The sequence below is a fragment of the Dendropsophus ebraccatus genome, chromosome 9, assembly GCF_027789765.1.
Source record: "Dendropsophus ebraccatus isolate aDenEbr1 chromosome 9, aDenEbr1.pat, whole genome shotgun sequence".
NCBI lineage: Eukaryota > Metazoa > Chordata > Amphibia > Anura > Hylidae > Dendropsophus > Dendropsophus ebraccatus.
In genome coordinates this window covers 34,810,625-34,832,299 of record NC_091462.1, presented here as the reverse complement: position 1 = coordinate 34,832,299, position 21,675 = coordinate 34,810,625, and the positions used below count along the sequence as shown (strand labels likewise).

General features: G+C 40.9%; 1 protein-coding gene across 3 annotated transcripts in view; it reads left to right on the top strand.

Moving 5' to 3' along the window:
• OLA1 (Obg like ATPase 1) overlaps positions 1 to 21,675 on the top strand; it is a 161,254-nt gene that overhangs the window by 127,302 nt on the left and 12,277 nt on the right. For all 3 annotated transcript variants that reach the window (XM_069985149.1, XM_069985147.1, XM_069985150.1), the window contains 2 exons: positions 18,845 to 18,985; positions 19,530 to 19,626. In XM_069985149.1, the coding sequence (XP_069841250.1) occupies positions 18,845 to 18,985; positions 19,530 to 19,626 (238 nt within the window). The remainder of the gene's footprint in view (positions 1 to 18,844; positions 18,986 to 19,529; positions 19,627 to 21,675) is intronic.

The window sequence follows — 21,675 nt, the reverse complement described above, 5'->3', positions numbered from 1 at the left end:
AGTGGTCACATCCTTGGTCACATGACTCACCTGCAGCAATGAAATCTATAGATGTGGCTTAGGTGGGATGAGACACATGACACTGCAGGAATGCTTGGGGTAAGTGTGCATTATATGGGGGACACTGGCCTTGGGTCTAATACAGGAAGGGCAGATGGTTAGCCATTCATTGTCTGCGTCTGTATTTACATTGCATAATTTACTTATAAGTGAGTTACTACAGTAAATTTTTTATTCTCAGAGGTTTGGCTCACTAACTACTTACACTCCATTTTTCTATAGTGAGACAGTAGCTTGAACTTTATAAATGTCTCATATATTATTAGGAATAAATTTACTGTGGTTAAATTGTAACATTGGGCTATTCAATGTTGATATTCAACAAGCTGTGCATTTAATAATTGCAATATTAATAATATATAAAATGTAATCTTTTTATTTTGAAGCCACAGTCTGTGTATATCTATGTCCACCAAAAAACTCACTCTGTCCCCACAACCCTCCTACAGGTGATCTATATAACATTGATAATCTCCTGATAGTGGGGGTTGCCAAGTCAATACTAAAAAAAATTTTGTTGGAAGCAGGAAAAATGGTCAAGAATAAGGATCTGAGCAACTCTTACCAGGGTCATACTTTGATGGTCTTGTGGGTGTTCCCAGTCTGCCATGGTTACCTACCAAAAGTGGTGCAACTGCTGAACTGAAGATTGGGTTCTGGGTGCCCAAGGCTTATTGATGTGCATCAAATGTTACTTATGTACTTTTTTTTTTTTTTTTTTTACTTTCGAGTGGCAGCTGTGTTGGGAAATGCATGCCTATCCCAGTACAGTTACTTAACATTAGCCTCCCTTGTTGTCTGTTCAAATACATGTTATACGTGATTAAGCTGTCTGTGTCAGGAGCAAAACATCCTGTAGCAGGGCAAGCAGTTATTGACAATTATCTAACATGCATTAGAATAGACGTCAGGAAAACTCAATATTACTTGCACGCAGCAGTGCTATTGATGTGCCATGACCATGCCATGTCCCAACACAACCATTGGTGATCGTGTTGCCCCTTAATGCTGGCACTCAAGGTAAAAAAAAAAAAAAAAAAAAAAAAGATATATATATATATATATATATATATATATATATATATATAAAAAATTTTAATTAGCTGAATATGTGTGTAATATATACATATGTGTGTCTACGTAATATAAGAGATGTATATATATATATATATATATATATATATATATGTGTGTGTAAGATATATATATATATTTTAATATGTTTATTTTAATATTGTGCTGTACTTTTATACAAGGTGACAGTAACGTAACTTTCTATATGTGTGTCTGTATATAAAACATCCACAACACTTAACTCTGCAGATCACTACAGCGCGTGTAATATTGTCCCAACTGGTAAATTGAACTGTAAGTCCCACAGAGGGAAATTGTGTTGCTGTGCTCCAACAAGCACTTATCTTGGTACATAATTTTATTTATTTTCTTAGACGTCTTTTTGTGGATTTCCCCCCCCCCCCCCCCCCCCCCCCCCAAGGATAATACCTTGGCCAGATGATGCCATTGGTTGTGTTCCTTGAAACACAAATTTCCCGAGTGAAATAAGTGCACATTGAAGTCTCAGAGGACATCCGCCGCTTCCGTTGCGTATCCTATCCCTTCCGAAAAAATGTAATTTCTTTGTCCCTGGGTAAAACTAGCCCAAAGGTGTGTTGAATCTTGCATTTTATGTTGAAAACTGGAGCGCACAACAAGGAGCTTATCAGAACAAATTGCCTAGCCCATCCCCTTCCTCACTCAAAACCTAATGACCCTTTATCATCATGGTTTAGATTGCCGGACACAGATGTGAGAAAATACAAGTAATCGTCAGGTAACTACAGTAGCTCGACTGATGTTCTCAGAGAACTGACTGCTGGGAAGATAAAAAGCTACCTACTGAGCCTGTGACTTTCCAGCCGCAAAGCACATCATGATCTCATACCGCAAGTTTTATTTGCCCAAGAATCACAATAAGGCATATTAGGATGTTCAGCAGGCTAAACCCATTCAGATAACAGACTCGTCTTTTCGCTTGTTAGGGCCCCGAAAATCTTTATTTATCTGCTTTTTGAACAAGAGATTATTAGGTTATCATTGAAGTGCATCTTGCTTTTTCTTCATTTCATTTTTTTGCACTCGCATTTGCCCAAGATGTGTCTACTTTGTATTCCGGTCCTTTTTTGCTTATGCGGTATCATGTGCAACATGAAACGGCTTCAGGCTTTATGAGAATAACAGGCAAGGATGTAATAAGTGTCTCACTAAAAAGGGCTTTGTAATCTATGCTACCCACCACAAAATAGGTGTCTCTGGGATTTTGGAGGATTGATCTAAATGTGGAATGTATAGACACTCTGGGGTATTTTATTGGATGTTAGAGCACAGTTACTATTGTATTCTAGGCATTTACAATGGCTTATAGGGTATGAACACATTTGCACAGAATTTATTTATTGTTCATATTCTTTGTAACATCAGTATTACACAACATTCTATATAGTCTTTATTAAAGAGAATGGGTGAACAGTCCTTACCTGCCTGCTTTATTTAATCCTTGTGAAATAACAATTCTAGAGCATATTTTCTTATAGCTCTGTGTTGTGCCGCTCCTCTATTATTCCTACTAGATATGTAAATAGCCATCTGGGTGTTACCAGATGGGGGAGTCTCCCTGCAGTCTTGCATTGTCAGCTTTGACTGGAGAATGTCAGGCAATAAAGGGATACACCTCCATCTGGCAACACCTAGTTGGCAATTTAGTCACAGCTTTCCAGTTAGAAAAATTGAGAAATTGCACAGCACAAAGCTATAAAAAATTCAATTTCTGCAGCCACTGTAATTAAATTCTGCATGCTCAGGTTAGCATGGACCTGAGATTTGCTTATCTCTAGTCTGTATTAAGACAGGCAAGTCAGGAGAGGCCACAGGTCATCTTTGAAAATATAATGCCATTTTGTTGTACAGCACACATGTCAAACTCAGGCCCTCCAGCTGTTACAAAACTACAATTTTCCAGGCATGATGGGAACTGTAGTTTTGCAACAGCTGGAGGGCCTGAGTTTGACACACCTGTTGTAGAGTCTGTCTAACTCCTGTACATAATAGGCTGTCCTGCTGAAATAGATTTGACAGCACATTTTCCTTGAAGGGATGAGATTACTCAGTATCTGTCAGCACAGGGTGGAAGAGATCCATCATGGGCTGTAAATTAGTCCAGAACTGAATCTGGCCTAAAACATGATAGCTAGGGAAGCTAGGGAAACTTTTAATATATAGCTGCTGTCATATAGAAAACAATAAAGAGCCTATACTTACCTCTCCCTGCTCCCCTGATATCCTGTTGAGGTTTTGCCAGTGTCCACTGCTGTCTACAGCCCCTCCACTTCCTAGACTACCATGTCTCGGGAGTGACAGCCCGTTCAGCCAATCACTGGCCACTTGGACTGAAATGCGTCACAATCTTATGACCAGTATTGACGCTTGCATTGAATTGCAAAAATTTTGGTGCCGTTTATGACAAACTGATGAAAATAAAATGATAAATTTCCCCTTAGAGCCCATTCTTGGCACCCTTTGAAGTCCTTGAAACACAACGTATCTGTAGTATGGGGGGCTATGTTTACCACTGCGGGACCTATAAAAACAGCGCATCATATTATACCTTAGTTCCGACAAGGTCGTCTGCGTAGGCCTTGATTATCTCATTTACTGCTATTCATCTGTGATGAAATTTACCTTGGAATTGGGCTCTGAATCCATAATTAATTTCATTTATTAAAGGGCGCTCCGATTACTCAAGAAAGTAATTAAAACATTGTATGATCCCGAGTTTTATATGGAGTTACTTAAGGGAAAAAATGTTTTCCGCATTAAAGTTTCCTTGATAGATGCCCATCTCCTGTCCGCCATTTACCGAATCTTTATAACGCTCCAACTTCTGATAACATCAACATTGGGGAACGGAGCATTTGTTTTTTTCCTGCTTAAATATGCAGAGACTTCAGTAGTACCGTTGAATATTTTAAGTGAAAAGACTCCCTGCGGCATTAATAAGAGCCAGCTTTCTGTGTATTTTTTTTCTAATAAGATTAACTATAACAACCATAACCAGTTACAGCTGCAAATCTAAAAATACATGTATGTGCTCATGCCGTTATACTAAATCTTTTTATTGTGTGTTTTTACAGCTCCGAAACATTTATAATACAGCCAAAATGAACTGTTTCTACCTCACTTTAAAAAGTTTTTTTCTTTTTTTTTTAAATAAATCTTGACAGTACAGAGTATATATATATATTTTTCTGTACCCTGTTTGTCGCCGTTTTCTATGAATGCTGCAATCACGCGTTCGGCAAAGTTTTGTTTGAGCCTTTTACTCTGAGTGATTAGCTGAAATAATGACCCTGTCAGCCTTAATCACATTAAAATGTGGTTAACATCATTTAATTTTTTCCACTTAATATGCAAAAATTTCCAGTAGATTTGCACTGAAGGCCATTGAAATTCCATTAGAACGAGAATAAAAATTTCAGGCATCATTTAGTCAGAGAAGGAATAAAGGTCTCAATTGGAAACTGCTGAATCTTTTTTATTAGGGGGCATATGAATCATCCGCTCACACTAGACAGTGCAGGGCATGAATTATATTTTTGTGTGCTCATGTGCAGGCCAGGTTTGTTTCCGATCCTTTTAGTGAAGATACACAGGAAGCCAGCATTAGACAGTGGGAAATAACCTACAGGGTTTGTGTTGTATATCTGACTTGACACCTACATCTTTGCTTAAGGATTGAGATATAAGTCTGCATTAGTTAAAGGGGTTGGCCACTTTATAGGAAAATAGGTCAGTACAAAGTATTAGTAAGTGTGCTCAATGTATATACTGACAGCAGCTCCCTGTGTACCTCATAGAGCTAAAATCAGACCCCCCTTCACCAGGCTGGGCTGCCCTGTTCTGTTTTGTTTCAGTCCATAAAATGGCCGACATGGAGGAGCATGTGACCAAGCCCTGTCCACTGTGTTCTCCATAGACATATACAGGCTCAGTGGTGGACACTGGGGGGGCGGGGCCTGGTCACATGCTCCTCCATGTAAGCAATCTTATGGACCAAAGCACCACAGAGCAGGGCAGCCCAGCCTGGAGGAGGAGAGTCGGATATTAGCTCTGAGGTACATAGGGAGCTGCTGTCAGTAAGAGCAGTGTGTACACTAACTAATGGTGCGTTCACACCTAGAGGATCTGCAGCTGATTTTCTGCAGCAGATTTCATTTAAATAACTGAACACAGCATCAAATCTGCTGAAGATCCTGTAGGTGTCAACGCACCCTTAGGCTATGTTCACACTGCGTATGTTTCCGTCCGTAGTGCGAACCGTGAATATTCGCCCGTAGTTTTGAGGTTGATGCGTACGCTGAAAAGTATACGATATACGCCTGCACAGTGCACACTACGTATGAGCTTACGGCCGGATCGTATACAGTGCCGTGAAAAATGAACAAGACCATTGTTTGAGGACGGAAATGTTGAAACTCACGGCCGTGGATTTCCATGCGGTCCCGTACGAAGTACTTATTTCAGCCAAATTGAACTTGATTTTTCGATCCAAAAGATTCTGTGTGGTTGACGAGGCTGGGCGAAGATTTCCAAGTAAATGACCTGCCTCAGATCGCTTCGAAACAAGCTAGGGAAGCATAACTGTACTACGGGCGTATGTTCGCAGTTCGTACGCATCCAGCCGCATGTCTATTTTTCTCACGGCCGTAGTTTCAGCCGCACATGTACGTTGGCGTACGAACTACGGACAGACTCATACGCAGTGTGAACATAGCCTAATAGTGTACACTAAGCAATTTTACTATAATGTGGCCAACCCCTTTAACGTCACATACGTTTCTTAAAGGAAAGTTTTTCTTAGGGTCCTATTATATGGTCTGATCAGAAAGTGTAAAGAGGGCCGATCTGCTAGATCGGTGCTCATTTAGGGTATGTTTACACTAAGTACGGCCGAATTCCGTGGCTGAGCTCTCCACCACGGAATCCCGCCGTCCTCAGTGTCCCACTGTTAATGAATGGGAGGGCGCGAGCTCCTCCACAACCGCCGCTCTCCGCTCAAGAGAAGTGATGTCACTTCTTAGAGCAGAGAGCGGCGGCTGCGGAGGAGTGCGCGCCTTCTCATTCAAAGACAGTGGGACACTGAGCACGGCGGGATTCCGCGACGGAAAGCTCCGCCGTGGAATTCCACCATACTTACTCAGTGTGAACATACCCTTACTGAGCAAATACACAGGCCGACTGTCTGGCAGCAAGGGCTGCACAGACAACGTTAGCAACGTCCGTGTGGCCCTTGCCTTTAGTGTAAAATAATAAAGTACTTACTTACCTTACCATGTTCACGTGCCTTCCCCAGTCTCTGCAGCTCTACCTTCTGTTCTGATCTCTGCACTGACAGGCCGCCCAGCCAGTCACTGGTTGCAGTCCTGTGTCGGCCAGTGATTGGCTGAGCGATATGTCAGTGCAGAGACTGGACCAGAAGGTAACAGAATTCAGAGCTGCAGGGACCAGAGAAGGCCCGGAACACTCAGGAACTTGGTAAGGTAAGTAAATTTATTATTTTATACTACAATCTTCAGCCATCGGCTGTGCATCACTATTACACATAGCGATGCGTGCCTGACGCCCTATAACTTTAGGTCTGGATAAAAGAAACGATTAGCCGGCTCATGGTTCTTTCTATCATGCAGAGCGATAATCGGCCAAATTGGCCTGATTCAGCCGATTACCGATCCGTGTAATAGGGCCCTTATTTAGAACTTTTCTTTAGGAATCAGCATGGCCTGACTGCTGCCAAGCTATTCATCTCTAAGGCTCTGTTCACACCATGTTAATGCCCTCCATCTGGAGGATTCACTGACATATACTGCTGACAAAAACCTTTGTATAGTCATAGCTCATAGCTAGAGATGAGCGAACCGGGTTTGGGTTCGAGTCCATCCGAACGATCGGCATTTGATTAGGGGACACCTCTGGCCCTGGGCTGAGTTGGTAATTTCAAGCGATCCATGTTCACAACAGTACACAAAACAGCTAATAGGTTCAGTTCTGTTTTGGATTAAAAAAGATGCTTCTTACTAATCTTGGACAGTTTCTTAAATGGTGTGGTCGTGGTGTTTTTTTCCTCCTCGTGATTAAAAGGCCACTGGGCTTGCATATTTTCCCCTACAGACCCACATGAGCTCTTATTTTTTGCGACAACAATTATACTTCTCAAATACAGACTTAATTTTTCTATAAAATATGCTGCAAAACCTGAAAAAAATTATATGTGCAGTGAAATTGGAAAAAAGGTGCAATTCCTTTTATTTTGAGGGGTTTCGTTTTTACGCCGTTCGCCCTATGGTAAAACTATGTTCCTCAAGTCAGTATGATTACAACTATATGTAACTTGTATATACTATATGTAACTTTTATATTATTTGATGGCATTTAAAAATGTAAAACCTTTTTTTTAAAAAAAAAATCTAAATGTGTTTAAAATTGCTCTATTCCCATCCTTATAACGCTTTTATTGTTTGGTCTATGGGGCTGTGTGAGGTGTAATTTTATCGCCACGATCTGTTCTTTCTTTCGGTACCTTGTTTGCATATAAATGCGACTTTTTGACTTTTCACTTTTTATTACATTTTTTCTGAATTTGATGTAAACAAAAATGCACAATTTTGCACTTTGGCGGCTTTATTTTGCGCTTACGCCGTAAACCGTGTGCCATGGAAAAAGGAGGGTGATTTAAACTTTTATTAGGGGAGTTATTAATAAAAACACTTTTTATATTTTTTTACATACATTAATTAGAAGCCGCCTGGGGGACTTCTATATACACAGCACTGATCTCTCATTGTGATCAATGCTGTGTAAATAATGATCAGATCAGATCATTGCTCTATTATACTGGTCTGCAGCAGACCAGATGCAATGATTGCCGAGTCGGGATTAGCATCAATCCCACGCTGAGCTCAGTACAAGCGATCTCCCCTCTGCGATTCCATTGCGGTTGAAAGATTCCCCCACTAGACACCAGGGAATGGGGCAAAGATACTATTTAAATGCAGCTGTCAGCTTTGACAGCTGCATTTAAATAGTTTATTAGCGGGAGCTGCGATCGGCCACATCGGCTAATACATGAGGTCCCCGGCTGCACATAGCAACCGGGGACCGCGGGCTGCAGAGAGGGCTCACACCAGGAGCCCTCTCTGTTTACCCTTAACGGCCGCATGACGGGTATACGCGTCATGCGTTGTTAAGAGGTTAACTAACTGCTTTGTTTAATCGGCGCTCTGCTCATCAAGTTCCCTGCCGGTCCACCATGGGTGCAAGGGAAAAGATGGATCTAATCCTAGGAAACTGGGAGAATTTTCCCAGGATTGGATCCAGCTTTTCCCTGGCACCTGGGGTGGAATGGCAGGGAGGGGAGCAGCGCTGAAAGGCTGCAGGCTTGATGAACTGAGCGCTGATGAAATTCAGATTCGTAGAGATTAGCGATTCGCTCATCTCTAGTCATGATGTTTTCACTGCATGCTGAAGGTCTTAAAAAGGTTAAACGAGTAATATTCGCAAATAGATATTGGCTAAGCGGACAAGTCCTTCTGAGACTTGTTGCCTGGGAAGCAGGGAGAAGAGAGAAGTAGGTGTCGACTGGAAGGCATTGAAACGGGATTTTTTTAAAACTTTTGTTATACAAGAATACCCCTTTAAATAGATTCCCTCCTCTGTCTGTTTTGCAAGGCAATGTTAGTTATACAATACAGTGGTGCCTCGTATTACGAACATAATTCATTCCAGGAACATGCTTGTAATCTAAATCACTCTTAAACCAAAGCAAATTTTCCCATAAGAAATCATTGAAATCCAGACAATTGGTTCCACACCCCAAAAATACTTATTTTCTATTCTGAATAACATGTAAAACAATTGAAACAAACATTTAAAAACAGCATAATATGTCATAATATAAGTTACTGTAGAGGATAGCATTTAGCATGTGGTGTATAATGTATAGTAATAATGTATAGTGTATAATGTATGTATAGAATGTCTGGTCACCTGTGTGATTGTCCAATTCACTGGAAGTCATTTTTTCTCTGCCTCTCTATGGGATGTTAGAGGATGTGACTTTTGGTCCACACAGCAATTGCACACGCACACATACTATGTCCTGGTAAGAGGAGCAGGGCAGCTGTTTAGCTGGGCAATGTTACTGCAGGTTTGTAAAAAAAAAAATATATATATATATATCTTTTTTCCCTTAAGTGACCCTTCAATCAAGAAATGGAATGTCTATTTCATTGGTGGCAGGTATCAATGAGGAAGTAGCTAGCTTCTTCTCGGACTTGAATTTCACTAAAAATGAAAACCGCTGTCTTCATGGGACATAAATACAATAAAATAAATTGAGCTTTAAAAAAAACAAAAAAAAAACCTTGAAATTCTTTCAGTGTTACCTATCAGTCTCTGCTTTGTAGATGCCACGTGACAGTCATTAGTAGAGGATCTTGGAGTGTACAGGTATACGCTTCATCTTGAAGTGTAGGGTGACATTTGTTAAGTTTAGGAGTGCAGTGGAATATGAGCGCACCTTTTCATCTTCCTCGTGTGGAGACTAAAGAACTGGAGTGCTCCTTTACCATTTATCAGTCAGCTATTAATTGGTCGTTACATAGATTCACCCAATTATTATTTTGTTTAATGGCTGTTAACCTAGCTTGCGAATAAATATAAGCGCTATCAGGAAGTGCCAGGATTACACTTAGTATATCTACACTTGGTCGTTTGCTATTTAAAGGGGATGTGTCATCATAGAATCACAAATTGTTTTATATTTCTTAAGAATTTTTATTTGTTTTTTCCCCCCCAATTTTCCATTCTTTCTATATTATAAAACATTCCTGAGATCTTGCAGTTTTCATTTTCACCACTGGGTCTAAAACTAAGCTGAGACTTCCTGTGGTGTCTGTGGTGTTAAGAGGTGGCTGCTGTAAAGTGATCTGTACAGCATTTCAGCCTCAGATAACACCAGTGGATATGGAAGACAATTGCAGCTTTCGTGGAATGATCTCTTCAAAGGTTACAGACTACTCTCAGTAATATTCCACATTTATTTCAAGGGACTGTCCATTGTCATCTATGTCGATGAGGCTTCCCATAAAGCATGTCTAATGCTGTTAAAAACTGCTAAGGCAAGATGGCAGCCCCCTTAACAATGTATAAAAAGTGAAATAAAATAATTATAGTAAAAAAAAATAAAGACCGCTTAGAAAAAAAGAACATATTTTAGTATCTGACTCTAATCCATAAAAGAAAATTCAAGCAACACATTCCCTTTAAAGGGCCAAAAAGTAGTTGCACAAATTGTGATCATTGCACGCAGACGAAACCACAACTACACATGGCGGCCTATGATTACTTGATGTTGCTGCAACATTTTGCATTTATTAGCCACCACACAGGGGTATGGTTTCACCTTTAAGGCAAGGGAATGATAAAACCATGTGCAGTAGAATTCGTATAAGGGAGCATATTCACTCTTTCTGCTACTGTATGATGTTCCATACACTTCATTAGAAGCAGTTCCTCTATGGAAGATTTATCCCTGTGACCAGTACAGACAAGAACTCTGTGCCGGTATAGAATCAGGCGGCGTGTAGAGTGTAGGGCCCTATGGAAGTACATGGGCATGGGTGTATCTACAGCAGTAGAAGCCACTATGGGGGCAGGTGTTGAGGTGTGAAAATGTTGTAGTTTGTTGCCGGAAATTACAAGTTAGTGGCTTTCTGCTATCTAGCAATACATGTGTGTTCTCTGATATATGGTGCCATTAGCCATACATTGTTGCTGTTTCAGCTACTGGCCATTATTTTGTTGGGGCCCATCTCATTACACCCCAAACTCTGGGTGCCTTATTATGGCTATGTGCATTTGAATTATCAGCTGTGTCTCTTATATCTCCTCTTTCCAATGTGCACTGATGTGTCTAACAACACAGATACATCATTTATCCGATTTTCTAGGAAATAATAAGTTGTCCAACAAGATTCCAGATCATAAGCCACCAACAACAATGCATGATGGGATTAGTTGCATACTTGATGTTAACATCTGATGATTCCATTGCTTTAACAGCCCATCAACACTTCGATCCAATGTCGAAGCTTTGCCCTTCCTCGTGTAGAGTTGGGTACACCTTGTTTGCAAACATATTGAACATGGTTGATGTTTACAAATAGAATTGTGTAATAACATTATCCCAAACCTCGTCTTATCCGGATTTGCCGTTGTGTAGTACATGGAATAGGAAGAACGAGTCACAAGTATTACAGCAAGACGACGTTTTCCAAACCATATTCCGTAGGAGAAGAAATAGCTGGTCTGATGTCAGTCACTTCAGAAACCTTTACACCTCTGTGCTCATTTACTGCCAGAATGTAGCAGCTTTGCTTCTGCATTGTGAAGATCATCTGTCAACACTTTAAGATATTCTCCTTTGTTATTAAGCTTGTGCTTCTCTACACTGTCAGGTTTTTGCCTGTCTTGCCAATTATAGTTAAGGTACAATAGAGTATTCACTGGCTCTCAGTCTCTCAGTGGCGGCACAAAAATGATTTGTAAGTCTTTATTCATCTGAATTTCACAATAGAGGTCCCGAGGAATGCAAATAATCTCTCCAAGGACTGAACAGAAATCCTGTTAAAATGGCAGTGCACTGCTTGCTGTCTGCAGTATGGAAGTGTAACCCTTTCACAGCCAAGATTTTAGTGAGAAAATAGTCCAGTTCAGGCCGCGTGGAATAAAATATATTTTCTAGCTCGTGTCATGATGGCGCACAGTAAGCATATTGCTTTCATTGGTGCACTGTTACCAATAAATGCAGCCATTTTTATGCATTAAGGATAATAAACCTTCTAAGAGAGTTGGTGCTTAGACAAAGGCTACACTAAGGCCTTATTCACACATTCCGTGCATGGACTGGGTTCCCCTGGTGTTTTGATGAGGTGTCTCTAGTGTCCTCCGCCGACACTTCCAAGACAAACTCGTTTTTGGCCAATCACTGGCTGCAACACTTTCTTGTCTCTTGTCCATGATTGGTTGAGCCAGCTGTCACTCCTAAGACGAGTCTCAGAAGTGGTGGCCGCTGCAGTCAGCGGGGGAAACTGCATCAGGACACCCGGAGAGGTAAGAATAAGATGTCGTTTTACAACTAGGCAGCATTATATAAAAAAAAATTAACGCCGGATAACTTCATTAGGGTACCCATAGTCCATTAGAGTTGATAAAAGTGGATGATTTTAACCAAAACCATTGTTTGTTTTGTTAAATTTAATATTAAACCATCACTTGGCCAATGACACTGTCATCACTTGGAGAGAAGTCGACAATGTTTTAAATCTTTTGGCTGGTAGTCAGACGAGATCTTTTGTCGTCCATGAATGATCTTCCAGGAGAGAGTTCTCAGAAGATTTGTTTGTCCTTCACTAAAAAGTAATGACCACATTTGGCCGATTTGAACGTGGACTAAAATGTGTCTGAAACAGTTTTTTGTCTGACGATCGTTTGTTCAGCAGCTGTTCAGCCATCAACCTACTTCTACCTAATGTATATGCATTCCTTTGGTTGGGGTTTCAGTGTCAGACCAATAGAATGAGTTGGGAGAAGCCTACGCTAAGCGCGTTGTGATAGTTACTGATACCAACGCAAGAAGGTACGATGCATAAATTTAGCATCAAACAATTAACAGTAATTTTATGGTCAGCTTAAAAGATGCGATCAACGAAACACGAACGATTTTTTATTGTTCTATATATCGATTTTTCGTACAATAATTGTCCTGTGTAAATGGGCCCTAAGACAGACTCCCAGTGGAATTAGCACAAGAAGAAGAGGAGGAAATAAGGAAAGAGCTGCATCTCACAAAATCATTAGTCAAAAAGATATATGCTTTATCGACACACACACTTCGTCACTGTACAGTCAAACAATAAACCGCACATTGGTCCCAGTATGACATTGTGTCCCCCTACACCCACATTATGTAAACAGACAAATCCCCGCCTGTGAAGGCCCACTGTATAGTTTGTGCAGCGGGTGCCAAGTATCGGCACCATCCTGCTGTGCTAGACCTGGTCACTGGTCAGGTTTCGCAGGATAACACAGGATCAACTTTCTATTTGTCTGATCACATGATCTGAATCACCATACCATAGGACAATCTAAGGGAATTTATGTGCAATGGGCCTAGAATTTCGGGTTCTTTTATATACAGCTGCTAGTGCATGGCGTTGTAAACTGCAGATAGGACCTAAAACACAATGGGACGATGATGGGCATCTTTCTGGATGGTGTCAGTTTAGCACCAAAAGACAGCCATCTTTTTCGTAGCACGTCGTTGTCATATATACAGACACAAAATGTGTAAAACCGTGACAAGGCCAGGGGCAGCCTGCAGTTATCAGTGAATCGAAGGTGATAGACATGGCCATTATTGCATGCAGTTCTGTACCTGGACCTGCCACTGCTTAGTGTACCTGTCACCAAAAAATGTTATTGGTCAGGGTTTAAATGTTCAGGACCATGACTGATCAGCTGAATGAGCGGGAAGAAACATGCACTGTTATACACGCCTCTCCCTGCTCTCTCTGTCTTTGTGAGCAAAATGGCCCCAAAGACTTGTATTCTTTGTCCGTCTCAGTCACGTGACATAGAGCTGGGAGAGAACATGCTAAGCACGGACTACTGGCTCGTCATTCTGATCAATAGCGGTCGGTCGGAGTACTGAGGCTGCAGTACCCCAGTGTTGCTGATAGGACAGGTGAGGCAACCAACTGCTTCTAGTTATATTCTTGATGTACTGCAGACACTGAACAGCTAAACGGCAATGATGCCAGATGTCAGCACCCTGATTATTAACTGTTGATAGGCTATCAATTTTTTTTTTCCTGGAAAACCTCTTTAATGCTAAGATGTGCTGGGGTAAAGATTAGAGATGAGCGAACCTTGAGCATGCTCGAGTCGATCCAAACCGGAACTTTCAGCATTTGATTAGCGGTGGCTGCTGAAGTTGGATAAAGCCCTAAGGCTATGTGGAAATCATGGATATAGTCATGTTTTCCAGACAACCTTAGAGCTTTATCCAAGTTCAGCAGCCACCGCTAATCAAATACCAAACTTTCAGGTTCGAATCGACTCGAACCCGAACCCGGTTCGCTCATCTCTAGTAAAGATGTTCCCCTTTGTAATTCTGGCATGCCTTGGTCCATGCACCATACTTTGAAATTTTTGCCAACTACGAGTTAGTGTAGATTACTACTACAGTGTTTGCTACTTTTCTGTCATGATCATAGTCTTTAGTGTTGAGTTGTGTTAATGGTAAGAAGTAGAGCTGAGCAAACTTTAAGCCATAGGCTGTATCCATGTTTTCCAGGACTCCCTAGAGCTGCATCCAACTTAAGCAGCCACTGCTAATCAAGTACTGCACGCTCTGTTTCAGACAAACCCAAACATGCTCAAAGTTTTCACAGCTCTACTTCTTACCGTTAAAGGGGTAGTCCAAAGAAAATTAACTTGCTCCCTATCCACTGCATAGGGGACAAGTAAGAGATCATAGTGATCTCCGTATTGGCCTCCGACTTCTGTGTTATGGATAGAACCGCGGGTATGGCACATTCCTATGGAGGTGCCAGAAAGAACTAAATAAGACGGGAGACCCCCATGATATTTTATTGTCCCCTATCCGGTGGATAGAGGACAAGTTAATTTTTCTTGAAATACTCCTTTAATGGTAAGAAATAGAGCTGTGCAAACTTCGAGCATGTTTGGGTTTGTCCAAAGTGGAGCATGCGCAAACACACATACACACAAAGTTTTAGGGGCTGGGGCTACACGGTTGAGCATGCTGTTGTCTGAATTTATTACAGTTGTGACTTGACTGTTACCAAAATAGTCAAATTGCAACTTGCTTGAAACTTCTATGCAGATGACTTGCATTGAGGTCAGTAGTATGTGAAGATGAATGTGAAGTCACAGTCTGGCTATGTCGCAATGTGACACCGTTCAGTAACATTACATGCGATCTTGCGCGACCAAAAAGTCTCCGTGTAGCCATAGCCGTATAGTTAATATCCACATGCGTAAGCCGTCTTCCAGTCAGAAATACTCATTGCTAGTAACTGATGTCATGTGAATTCTTTTGACCATGAATGTAATTTGTGCGCTGTGTAAACAGTGACATAACTGCAGCTTAGAAACCTCGTTCTGCAATTATCATTACAAATGATATATATAAAGCGAGATTCCGTTTGAGATAATGTATGCAAATTTCTGTTTTCTTTAGCAGAAATCTGAGCTTTTGCTAAGCCCAAGTTATATATTATTTCATTAACCTCCAGTAGCTGCAGAAGCTGAGCTTGCGATCAAACTAGAGTTATTGTATTGTTCAAAATGAGACGTTTAGTGGAGCCGCTTCTGTCATTTCTAAATTCTATTGTTTCTTTAATATAGGCGGGAGATGAAATATGTATATATCTGATAAAGTAGACATACAGATATATATGTGGTGGATATAAACTCAAATGATTTTTGCTTGTGCGGTAGTGGATAGTATGTGGTGTTAGGGTATGTTCACACTGAGTTAATGTGGCGTAATTCTGTGGCAGATCCGTGGGTCCTGCATCGTGGCGCTTCGGTTCCCGGCCGCTTCCTGGTGTCTGATGCGGGCCCGAGACAATACATCTCAGGTCCGCTCAGCCAGTCAGTGACAGAGCGGGATCTGAGTGGACTTGAAACGTATCCCGTCTCCTTTGCTGACTGGCTGAGCGGACCTGAGACGTCACGTCTCGGGCCCGCGTCATACAGCAGGACGTGGCCGGGAATCGGGCATCGGAGTGCCGCGATGCCGAACCCGCCTCTGGAATCGGGGAGGTGAGTGGACGTATTTTCTCTAAGCCACCCCCTCCCCGATCCCAGCAAAAAGTGCCCCCCCGCTGGAGTACCCCTTTAAATACAGAAAACATAGCCTTGGCTCTTTGTGTGCTTACAGGCAATGGATACCTTTAGACTATGTTCCCACAACGTCTTTTTATGCAAAATAACAGCCGTTGTTTTAAAAATGAAGCCTTTTATTTTATAATGACTGCCGTCAATAATGATCATGGTCATTATTTATGTGCATCATTATCAAACAACGTCTGTTATTTTACCTAAAAAAGACATTGTGGGAACATAACTTTAAAAACATTTTTTTTTAATTATTTTTGCTTCAAAACTGCCTTTTGTTCCTGCAGCCTTTATAGTTTGCTGTGAGCTCTTTTTTCTCTCTATACTTGTACACAGATCATATGATTCTCAACTGCTGACTGCCTTGTATCTGTTATCCTCTCTATCTCCAGCCTGAGTGAGCTGTCCTTCAAGATCTCTCCCTCCCCCTAGACAGTCTTTGTAGGACATTTGTAATGAATATTTAGAAAGTGTCTTTATTTTACATTCAGTAAACAAATCAGTAAACAGGAATCCATAGCTCTTATGCCCCTATTCCACAGGTCGTTTAGAGGAGCAAACGAGCGCTCTCAGCGCTCGTTTGCTCCTCGTTCCCCGCTCGCTGCCGCCGCTATTCAACGCGGCTGCAGCGAGCAGGTGATTGCGGGAGGGGCGGCGGGGGGCTGCCCGGGGGATCGCTGATCGTCCGGGCAGCCCATAGGATATAGCAGCGTCTGCTGCCGATGCTCCTATTCAACGGAGCGATGGCAGCAGATCGCTGCTATATCAGTCGCTTGTTTTTCAACATGTTGAAAAACAAGCGACTGCAACGATCAGCCGACATGAACGATGTTGGCTGATCGTTGCACTCTATTCCACCGGACGATTATCGTCCGTAGCGGCCGATATCGGCCGAATACGAACGGTAATCGTTCCGTGGAATAGGGCCTAAAGGCTGCTGTCACACACAGCAGTTTTGTTTTTCAAAAAACTGCCTTGTGTGATAGCAGCCTGATCATGCTATAGTATTATCATATTAGCTTAAAAATTTTAAATGGCACCTGATCAATTCATCAAGTCAAAACGTTTCCTCTTTGTTGTTGAGCTGATTGTCGATTACTAGGAAAAAGGATCTGCCCCCCCCCCCCCCACACACACACACATACACACACACCCTTAAAACAGCTAGGTTGTCTGGTATTGTAGCTTAGCGCATTTAGTTGAATCGGCATGAGTGGTGCTGTTCCTGGAAAAGAGAAAAAAATCTGATGTTTTCCTAGCCATTTAAAGGGAACCTGTCTCAAGACAATACTATCTAATCTATTGCCATCATGTTATAGAGCACAAAGAACTGAGAAGATTGCTATATATCTTTGTGGGAAAAGATTCAGTATAACTTGTAACTTGTTGATTGAAATCTCTAATCATTCTGTGTTAAGGAGTCCAGTGGGCGGTGTTACTCAATGAGCTGCACTCTTTAGCCTGGAAACAAAGTTATACTAAATCTTTTTCTATAAAGATATATATCAATCCGATCAGCTCCTTCTGCTCTATTACATGATGCAGATAGCTTAGGTAGCATTTTTTTATGGTGACAGGTTTAAGCAATAACAGTTGTCCTCGCTCTCTATGTTTGCATTTGCTTTTTTCATATAGAGGTCAAACTACCTTATTTCTTCACTCTGCTTATGGCCTTCACTGATATATTGGTCTCTTTTCCCTAATAAATTTACTCAGTTTAAAAATTCACGTTTGCGTGTTGGGGTCATCCCACAGTATTTTTTTCTTTGGGGAGTGTTTGTGTCTCAAAAAAGTTAAAAAAAAAATAGCTACTTCCGTTTTTTTTCTGTCTGTTAAACATATGCGTTAAAAAGGGGAAAAAATGGATGCTGCTGTATTCCGTGCCTTGCTATGCTGCAAGATACAAAAAATTAGGCTTAGACTAGGCTCCCACTGCATTTTTACATTCGTTTCTCTGTATCCATTTTGAATGTTTAATTTTAATGTACAGAAAGACATGGTCATCCATGTTTTTGTGTAGGCTAATTTTTTTTTTTAAGTATCAGTTTCAATCCGTTTTCTTTTTTAATAATGTAAGTGTAAAACTGATCCTGACAGATGGCATGCAACTGCATCTGTTTTCACCATCCGTTAAATGGACAGCAAAAATACATTGTGAACCTAGCCTTACCTAAAAATTGCATAATGGCATTTGCTATTACATAAAACTAAGACTAAAAAGAAAAAAAATAAAATAAGTTACAAGAATTGGCTGATAAAAAGGCTAATATTTTTTAGGGGGGGGGGTTGCGTGAAAAACAACAGTTTTTTAAGGCTGAGAGTGCACTTTATCCTATGGCTGTGGCTAGCAGCTAACAACTAGTGGGAGCAGGTGGCCACCATGTCTAGCCAAGGCCTTATGATGGTAAAGGACTGTCCAGCTATCGGGGGGGGGGAATGTAGGTCAAAAGGTCATTCATTTTATACTTCTTTTTTTCCCCTTCCAAAAACTATTTTTCCTTTCCGATATGACTTCACTTGTATAAAAAAGGTCCAGAGTAAAAGCAGCTAAGAGTGAAATATTAATGGAGTACACCTGAAGCAATCACCGCCCGGTAATGCCTTGACCTTGGAAAGCAATACACGAGAAGGTGGCATCATAAAGCCGTGTGATTCTTATGAATATGTATGTGCTACTTGATAATAATGAATGTGGCACCGTCATGCATGCACTACAAGATAATGTTGTGCCCTCTTTTGTCTACAGGTTGATAAAAATTAAGGAGTGGGTGGACAAGCATGACCCAGGGGCCTTGGTCATTCCTTTTAGTGGGGCCTTGGAACTGAAGCTGCAAGACATGAGTGATGAGGAGAAGCAGAAGTATCTGGAAGAGAAAGTGACACAAAGGTTAATTAGCATTCATTTTCCCTACACTTTATTATCAACTATTTCCTTGCTGTAATTTAATTGCTTGCACTGATAGAATAATAAATGACAGAGTAATTACCATTATAAAGAGGGAATCTTCTCCTTTCTTTATCATGAGACAGAGTTGAAAAGATTTATTTTAAATTAAGTTTTTAACTGTCATCTGTCATCGGAGTGCAGTGTTTTTAATTATAGCATAGGTTGAGGGGGAAGGGGGGGGGGGGGTAAAGGGGGGGTACTCTTAAGAGGAGACAATCGACCCGAAATTTTTTCGTCATATGTTGTTAGTACAGGAAGCTTATGCAAGAAAATAAAATCGTAAAGTGTTTTTGTTTTTTATTACGTTGACTGTAAAGTCTCAGTCCAGGCTGTATTATGTGGCTTGTTTTTATTTTTCTTAGCACAAGGGGTTAAGCAAACACGAGGCTTTGAGGTTTTGTCAGATCCAGTTCTTGAAGTAGCGCAGAGGCAGCCCGTCCCTCTCGTACGTGCTCGAACCCATCACTTTGCTTTCTCGTTTCAGTGCCTTGTCCAAGATTATTAAAACTGGCTACGCAGCACTACAGCTTGAATACTTCTTCACCGCAGGCCCCGATGAAGTGCGCGCTTGGACCATAAGGGTAAGGCTGGTACTTTATTCATCCGCACCCTCCAGTTCTCCACTAGTGAATTGAGATTGATATCAGGCACTTTGTAGTCTGTCATGGCGGAGGTTAGCTAGTCATTACACGAGATCCCCCCTACCCTTTTTTTTTTTTTTTGTATGTGTGTGTGTCCAGGATAACGTTAATTATTTGAGAGCCGCTGAACGGTGAAAGTGAAGCGGCATTGATTGAGGCAGGTAACAATTGATTCTGCCTATTACATAGTCTGCATTTCTTCATCCTGTAGAATCTGGCTACCCCCCTCCTGCGGGCAGAGATAAGAAACGCCAGCATTGTACTTGGTTAATCTGTGTGACCGAGCTTCTTCTCCAGTTAAATTGATGCTTGGCTCTTCATTCCTTATTCACTAACTTTGTTTGGTTTGTAGGTGTTTCCGCGTCCTCCCTTTTTTTTTTTTTTTTTCGCTCCCCCCTTTTTTTTTTTTTTTTTTACTTCCCTGGGTTGCATTTTCAACTGTGAAAGCAATATAACATCATTACACTCCTCGCAGATACACAGCTGGTAGCCAAAACGTAAAGCCAGTGTGTAATAATTCATCCCTTTAAGTGGTTTATAATTTAAGAGGTAGACTTTGTTCTGATAATGCTATACATTCCGTCCTGACACTAATAAAAACCGCGATGATATGGGTTTAAAATATTGATATTCGCTGATTGTGCCCGTGGCGACCGACTAATTTGCTCCCACAGGACAATGAGGAGGGAAACGCTTTTGCTTTTAAATGGAAATACCCTGTGTGAGGGCTCCTATTATTCCCACGTACGCCGGAGCGGACGTAGCTACAAATTATGTATTACAAAATATGTAATTATTACAAGAACGTACAAAGACTGCAGCATTCCTTTGATTTTGATCAAAGTCAGTCTATTTCTAGAGAGAAGCTCGAGAGATTTAATTCTCTCCGCTGCTACGGGGACTTACAAATGTATGCAGAGCCTCTTAGCAGCGATGGGGTCAAAGGTATCGCTAAAAATACACTATGTTTAACAGTGTTGTCAATCTGTCCACATGAAATTCAAGAAGATTGTTAGCAGCTCGATCAGTGTAGAAGAAATTGGTGTATGGTAATATAAAATTGAATTGAAAAAAAAAATTCTTACTGCTGGACAATATGCATCTATTTATGATGGAGAATTGATATAAAATCGGATTGTTTAGTAAGTATATTGTTTTTATTTGCTCCATAACAGAACAACTGATATTCTGTGACCTGGTAGTCAATGTGTACAAAAATTCTGATATTTCTTAAACTATATGCAAAAAAAATATATCAATAAACAGATTTGTAGCTGCTGAAGTTTATGCAACAAATCTGCTGCACGTTGATATAACCGTTTGTTCACATGATACAGATCTGGTGTAGGTTTTAGGAAAGTCATCAGCTACAAATTTTTTCGTTTTTTTGGCGCAGAAACACCAACTGATCAGCAGCGGATCCGCATGGTGCGAACATTGATGTTAGGGCGAGTTCACACTTGTCAGATTTGTTGCAGATATTCCTGCAAATGTCCTGTTGATCTGAAGTCCTCTGATTCAGATAAATGGAACTGATTTTCAGATTCAAACTTTTAGTGAAAATCTGCTGCATCCTTTAGAGGAGGGACGTCAAACTCAAGGCCCTCCAGCTGTTGCAAAACTACAATTCCCATGCCTGGACAGCCAAAGCTTTAGCTGTTCAGGAATGATGGGAATTGTAGTATTGCAACAGCTGGAGGGCCTTGAGTTTGACACCCCTCCTCTAAGGGATTGAGCAGATTTTCACTGAAAATTTGAAAATCCATTCCATTCATCTAAATCAATGTATCCACCACATAGCAACATGTAAGGCATTTAAAAAAAAAAAAAAAAAAAAAACACTTTTTTTTTAATCAGATTTTTCAGTCTACTTTTCTATTGTTAAATTCATATTCAGTTCGAATTAGCACCTAGAGTAAGAGGGCCATACTAGATGAGTGATAAACTCCCGCTTTGCCCCAGTGAGGGATAAAACCAAGGAATAATGAT